Source organism: Gossypium raimondii, chromosome 12 (assembly GCF_025698545.1).
Source record: "Gossypium raimondii isolate GPD5lz chromosome 12, ASM2569854v1, whole genome shotgun sequence".
Lineage (NCBI taxonomy): Eukaryota > Viridiplantae > Streptophyta > Magnoliopsida > Malvales > Malvaceae > Gossypium > Gossypium raimondii.
In genome coordinates, this window is record NC_068576.1 from 36,146,022 (window position 1) to 36,153,459 (window position 7,438).

A 7,438-nucleotide genomic window follows, 5' to 3' on the forward strand; every position below is an offset into this window, starting at 1 on the left:
GCCGATAAAACTAAGATTTAATTTTAAAAAATTGAGCGGCTAAATTTTTTTTAAGATTTCCCGTGCTCAATATTTATATTTGTATACTTGACCTTCTGTGAGTATGATATTGGTCATGTGACATATAATCTAATTTAACAATTGCTTCCAATTATTAAATCAAAAGAGTAAAAAGAAAATGATATTTTAAGGAAAAGACTACATCTTATATTTCTATATCATATATAATACTATAATATAAAATTTGAATCATTTATTTATAAATATAAATTGAAATTTAACCAAACTCATAATCAACTTTAGGGCATTTGGTGCATAACTAAAAAGCAAAAAGGGATAAAAAGTTGCTCCATTTATGGTTCTTACAAATTGAAAGTTACAAATCATGTTTTGGTTGGATGCTATTGTTATATGGGATAATTATTTCCACATTGTAAAATTAGTGGTTAAATTTCATTCTTCTTTTTTGTGTAAAATTGTATCATAACAAGTATTGTCATCTTCCTTAAAAGAGGAAGAGAAAAAGGTGATGATGTTTCTTGTTTTAGTTATTAAAAAAATATTGTGGGTTGTTAAGATTGCTTTTTAGTAAGTTAACCCAACTTTAGGTTAAGGTCTTAGAGTAAGTTACAATTAAGTTGATGGTTGAACATTTTTTAGGATCACAATGAAAATTAAATTAGGTAGACTCGAAATCGCTAGGTTCTGATCTGTAAGAATGAGTTTTTAATTTTGAAAATCGAGTTTTGAAATGTGATAAATTGAGTTTTTCATTAAAAATTTTGAGGAATAAGTTTATACAAAACCCGCCCTATTTTGTAGTGGCGGAGATGGGGAACCCCGACTTGTAAACACTTTTTAGTCCCCTTTGGAAATTTTTAATCTCTTTTCATTATGCAATCAAATTGCATTTGGAATATTTTAACTATTTTTTCAATATAAAGCTACTAACAACTAGTTATGTTACTCAAATTTGAGTGGATATCGAGGTAAAAGTATCATAGAAGCTTCTGTAGCAAGAGTTAGATTGCATTTTGCTTTATTTTAAAGTTAGTCCCTGTACATTAGATCAAAGAACAAACTGATTATTTCTCTTAAAAGTTTCATCTATTTCTACGGTTACAAACTGATGTGACTAGCAAAATAACTAGACAATTACACGTGGCATGTCAAGTGTACCTTATGCTATCGTACAATGAGCAGTTTTTAACAATAAAGATGGATGAAATTTTTAACAAAATGATCCGTTCGCTTTTTGATATAATTTATAAGGATTAATTTATATATTTTTAAAATACAAAGGATAAAATGCAATCTGATTTTTAGTACAAAGGCTCTCGTGATTCTTTTAATGATATCAAACCTTAAATTTGTAAAAAAATTATATATTTAAAAATTATCAAAATGAGCTCAATTATTTAAAATATAATAAAGAGATGGCTAGTTAAGGATTCTAGAACCTCCATGGTCCCCTAAATTTGAAAAAAAATATATTTTGGCAAATAGAAGACCATTTTGCACCCACTTGAGAAAACTAATTATACAAAAAAATTCAAAGTAGGTAGGTGTTTTTTCAACTTTATGGAAATTATGTCTTGAATTTAGTGACTGATGATTGTATATTTTGAAATTGAATCAATTTTCTTATTTTATTATTTTGAAATTAGACTTAAAAATTAAAAGAAATTGTAAAACACAACAACAAAGGATGAAAAATATTTTTACAAGAGAAATTAAATCAAGTTTGTTTATAGAATAATTCACTTTTTTTCCCTAAAAGTTATAGCTTCTGATTTCTCTGCATCATCAGTATTAATTGAATTATTTTTACAATTTAGTTTTTTATAAAACAACTTTGAATATCATGAATCTATGAATCAAAATTCAAATAATTTTCTTTTCCAATCTTTAACATAAACCGTCCGATAAACTTGAATCTAAAATATGTTCTTTTATTCGTCAATCCATATTGATCGTCGAATCATCTCTTGAAGTTCTCTAACCTCAATAATTTATATAAAAACTTTGAAAATGACCATTTTATAACTTTTGAAATTGAATGCTTAAATGTAAATTTATTAATAATTTCGTAACCTTTGATACAATTTACTCCAAAATTTTTGAATAAATTCAAATTATTTGAAAATTGAAAATTTCAAATTGGGTCCTTCAATTGAATTGAGTTCATATTAGAGTAGACTGGTCCAGCTAATGCTTATATTTCCAAAAAGTTCCATCTTTTCATTGGTTGTGTACTGTTGGTCCACTATAGGCAGCTTTTTGTCATTATTTAGATTTTTTTATTTAAAAAAATGAAAAATTCACCGTAAAATTATATTGCCTTTTTTTCATTTAGTTATTTAAAATTTTTATTTGTTGAAATTATTAATTTTGTCTATCTTTCACGTACAAGCTTATATATTATTATTAAATTTCATACACTTTTAAATAAAATGATAATTTAAATATTATTTTTAATGTAAAAATGTTTTAAATACTTAAATCAAAATAAAAATTTACAAAAAGTAAAAAAAATGGAGAAAAGGGGCACCCACCATTGCGAACTGGTTACCGATGGGGCTAGGCAATGCACGCTCATTTTAGGTAATTAATTTTAGTCTTTTTGGATAAAGGGAAAAGGCCTGGATTTTGACAAATCATCTTATTTTTTCATGTTTAGAATTAATTTAAGTTTTTTCCTAATAAAATTTTGAGGTTTAAAATCATTTTATCTTTTTATTTATTTTATTTTTGGGTAAAAGGAAAGCATGAGTTTTACAGCAAAAGTTTAAATTTTTACAGAAAATTTTTCGTAAAAATTCAATTTTAAAAAATTAATAAAATGAATGTACAAAAACATTGCAAATTATCAAAAACAATTATTAAAATGAAAAGTTACGAAAGTTGAATGACCCAAACTGTAGAATTTTTACAGTTTAAGCCAGAAAATGATCCACCATTGTCTTGTCTCATTTTCTTGTCTCTTTCTCTCATTCGAATCCAACTTAATGCTCTGCTTTACTAATTCCCACCTACAGCCTTTGTTACAAGAACCAACTCTTATCCTTTAATTTCAGACCAAACACTATAAGCTCTCAAACCTTTGTTTCATGTCTTCTCTTTCCTTCATCTTCTTCCTTTTACTCCTTTCATTTCACACCCAAAATGCAATCTTTGTCACTAATTCTTCACCAAATGACCCTTCTTCAAAACCCCCCCTTTTAAATGAAGAAACATTGAAAACCAGTTCCCAAGCTACAAAAATGGAGTCCACTGTTGTGATTCTCAAAGGAAACGCAACTGTTCTTAGCGTTAACCGCACTTTCGAACTGGGTTTTTTCACCATAAATGGTGAGTCTGATTGGTATTTAGGAATTTGGTACTCTTCTATCCCGACTCAAACCCGGGTTTGGGTTGCGAATCGTGAAAAACCCATAAAAAATATCACCGGATCTTCACTGGAAATCACCGGAACGGGGCGGTTGGTGGTGAAGGAATCGCCGGATTCCGTCGTTTGGCAGAGCGACAACGTTGAAAAAGCGAAAAGGTTTGTTTTTTTAGAGACTGGGAATCTCGTTTTGTATTCTTCAAATGGGTTAAAAGTATGGCAAAGCTTTGATTTTCCGACGGATACGTGGTTGCCTGGCATGAATTTAACCGCCCAGCAAGCTTTAACTTCATGGAAGAGCTCGTTCGACCCATCACCGGGGCTTTTCTCTTTGAGGCTAAATCCTCAATTGTTCAACGAGTTCGAGCTCGTTCATAATTTGATCAATGTGTATTGGTCTACCGGAAACTGGACCGGAAAAGCTTTCGTCGATGTCCCGCAAATGACAATCCCGTACATTTACAACTTCCGTTTCTCCGACCCTTACTTGCCGACGGCGTCGTTTGGGTACACGGAAAGATCGTTAGACGGCAGTGTTGAACCGCCTTTGACGAGGTTCCAGGTTGATGTCAACGGGCAGCTGAAACAATACACATGGTCGGCGGAGACAGAGAGTTGGAACATGTTTTGGTCGGTGCCGGAGGATAAGTGTGGAGTCTACGGTTTGTGCGGCGATTTCGGGTCTTGTCTTGTAAGTACAACGTTAAAACCTTGTGCTTGTGTTAATGGATTTAGGCCTTTTAATGAGAAAGAGTGGGGATATGGGGATTTTACCGGTGGTTGCCGGCGAGAAAGTGGTTGTCTTTGTGCTGATAATGATGGGTTTAATGAAATAGGTGATGTGAGGTTTGATGGAGGGAAAACGGTGTCGTTTCAAGGTACTAGGAGTATTTGTGAAAAGTCTTGTTTGAGTAATTGTTCTTGTATTGGATTGTATCATAACGAGGGGTCTAATACATGTAATAATGTTTATGGGTCTTTGTTGAATTTGAGAAATTCAAGCTCTAATGGTTTAAAAAAGGATGTGTTTTACATTAGGGTTCCGAGAGGAATTATGAAGAAAAATGTGCATAGAACTATGGTTTTCGTTGGTAGCATTGTTGGGTCCATTGTTGCTTTAGGGTTCATGGCAATGATTTTTTTGGTTTTTAAAAAGATAATAGATTACAAGAGGAAAGATAGATATGATGACGATGGTGTTTGCCCCGGGTTGAATCTCAAGGTATTCACTTATAAAGAACTCAATGGTGTGACTCGAGGGTTCTCAGAGAAACTAGGTCATGGTGGATTCGGGGTGGTCTTTCGAGGCGAGTTATCGGATTCGACTCTTGTTGCTGTTAAACGCCTTGAAAGGCCGGGGAGTGGTGAGAAAGAATTTCGGGCCGAGGTGTGCACTATAGGCAACATTCAACATGTTAATCTTGTGAGACTCAGAGGGTTTTGTTCTGAGAATTCTCATAGATTGTTGGTTTATGATTACATGCCTAATGGTCCTCTGAGTGCATTTTTAATCCCGGATAGTCCTAATTTGTGTTGGGATGTGAGGTTTCGGGTGGCGGTTGGCACTGCAAAGGGCATAGCATATTTGCACGAGGAATGCAGGGATTGCATCATTCATTGCGATATCAAACCCGAAAACATTCTCTTGGATAGTGATTACATTGCGAAAGTATCGGATTTTGGATTAGCAAAGCTTGTTGGAAGGGATTTTAGTAGGGTATTAGCTACAATGAGGGGTACTTGGGGCTATGTTGCTCCGGAATGGATATCCGGTATGGCTATTACACCAAAAGCTGACGTTTATAGCTATGGGATGACATTGTTGGAAATAATCGGCGGCCGTAGAAACGTGCAAGCACCACAATCCGCAGGAAATGGCAATGCATTCAATGAAGGAAGGGATGGAGAGAAATGGTTTTTCCCTCCATGGGCCGCACGTCGAATAATCGAGGGCAACGTAGCCGCAATCGTGGATAGTAGACTTGGTGTTGCATACAATTTAGAGGAGGCCAATCGTCTTGCATTGGTAGCAGTATGGTGTATACAAGATGATGAGGAAATGAGGCCTACAATGGGCATGGTAGTAAAGATGTTAGAAGGAGTGGTGGAAGTGACCATCCCTCCACCACCAAAATTAATACAAGCAATAGTTGCAGGCGAATCTTATCACGGAATTGGAACAAATTCTGGCATGTCAAAAGTCAATGGATGCTCCGACTACAACGTTGGGTTTTCAAGTGCTGGTTCACGATCATCTCTTAGTAACCTCTCTTCCCCGTTGGAACCAAAATTCGGTGAAGTCTAATCGAATGATAAATGTAGTTCCATACTAGTAACTCATGTATGGGCTTCAACAACATTAAAATTCCCAAATTTTTGTTCAATGAATCACTAATTTCAACTTTGGGGACATTGGCATATGATTACAACTTTGACATCAAAATAATGTGCAAATGACACCACCATCATCATTGCCAACACTTGCATTGCATCCCCCGGTTTTGCTTTTGCTTTACCAATGTAGTGTAATGTCATTGGATTCTAAAAGAGTCGGTATCTCCTTTTTTTTTGACAATTTATAGTAGACTTTTTAGTGATACCTAAGTCAAAAACTTTAGGCGTACACGGTTGATCTGTGGGGACCTAAAATCTTGACCATTTTGGAATATAGTCGGATATTGAGCTCCGTTTCCCATGGTGGCAGCTTCTAGATTTCGACCCCAAATACTGACCCCAAATACTGATTACCATGGGCTAGTGTTAATTGGTCGGGTTGAGTTTAGATATTATTTTCACTTTCTTTAAGCTTGGGTTAGATTGAAATACAGTTCTAAAATTTTGTCTAAGCTTATTTTAGCTTCGACTATATTATTTTTAATTGGTTTAATGACAAATTTGGTCACTAATATTTTCATGTTTTGTCAAAATAACCCTAATTGTATTTTTTAACCTCTTTTAGCCATCAGTCTTGCCTTTGTTATTTTTTCAAAATGCTTTTTTTAACAAATTTGATGAAAATATGGTTAAAAAGTTAATGGGATGATGTGAAATTTTATATGTGAAATATTTTTAATGAGATGTAGTTTATTACTTAAATAATCCAATAAAATAATTACATGTGGAAAATAATAGAATAAATAATTCATGAAGTTAAAAAATAACTCTTAATTTAAAGAAAATAAATGTAATCAAAATAAACATAATTATTTTATTGGGTTAGCTAAGTAATAAATTACATCTCATTAAAAATATTTCATATCATCCCCATTAATTTTTTAATAGTACTTTTATCAAATCTTTTAGAAAATGCAGTTAGAAAAAAAGGTTGATGGTTAAAAAAGCTCAAAAATATAATTAGGGCTATTTTGACAAAACATGTAAACGTTAGTGGCCAAATTTGTCATTAAGCCTTTTTAATTTACTAAAATTTTATATATAGTCATCTTAACATTTCTTTTAATATTTACATTATAGTAGTATTATAGCTTTAATTTTTATGTGTTATAAATTACATAAGTATATAAAAAAAATATAACATAATATAAAAAATTACAAACTTAAAAAAGTGGGCTGGACTCAAGCCTTCAGTGTTCTAGCCTAAGCTTGATCTATATTTTAAACTGGCCTAATTTTTTTGCTTAAACCCTCTTAAATTTCAGGTGAACCTTTGAGTTTGAGCGAGTAACTTGACCTGTGAACAGGTCTAGCTAACCCCACACTTTTAAGCCTTTGAACTAAAAGGTTCCAAAAATCCTTAGGTGTAACAGCCCAATTTTCAGTAGTGTCAGAATAGTGATTTGAGATCACTAAATCTGATGAAAATGTTAGAAAAATTTATTAATTAATAATTATAAGTTCAGCGTGATTTTAGAAATATTTTTGAATTAGCGAATTTTGTGATTTAAAAGAAATTATTCGAAAAATTGGGTCAAAAACGAGGTATCAAGACCTCGATATTATAAACAGAGCCGTAAATATTTTTATAAATAATTACGGAGTGTCATTAGGTAGTATTAAAGTTTCGTTAAGAAATTTTAATGTTCGATGGTT

General features: G+C 32.5%; 1 protein-coding gene across 1 annotated transcript; it reads left to right on the top strand.

Annotated features, from left to right (window-relative positions):
- Nucleotides 1-2,995: 2,995 nt before the first annotated feature.
- Nucleotides 2,996-5,792, top strand: LOC105763865 (G-type lectin S-receptor-like serine/threonine-protein kinase SD2-2). Its single transcript, XM_012582245.2, has one exon. It carries the CDS (start codon nucleotides 3,111-3,113, stop codon nucleotides 5,691-5,693), a length of 2,583 nt encoding a protein of 860 aa, XP_012437699.1. The 5' UTR covers nucleotides 2,996-3,110; the 3' UTR covers nucleotides 5,694-5,792.
- The last annotated feature ends 1,646 nt before the right edge of the window (nucleotides 5,793-7,438 follow it).

Bases quoted from the DNA above. Each gene is read 5' to 3' on its own strand.
- LOC105763865 (XM_012582245.2), top strand. From the start codon at position 3,111: ATGTCTTCTCTTTCCTTCATCTTCTTCCTTTTACTCCTTTCATTTCAC.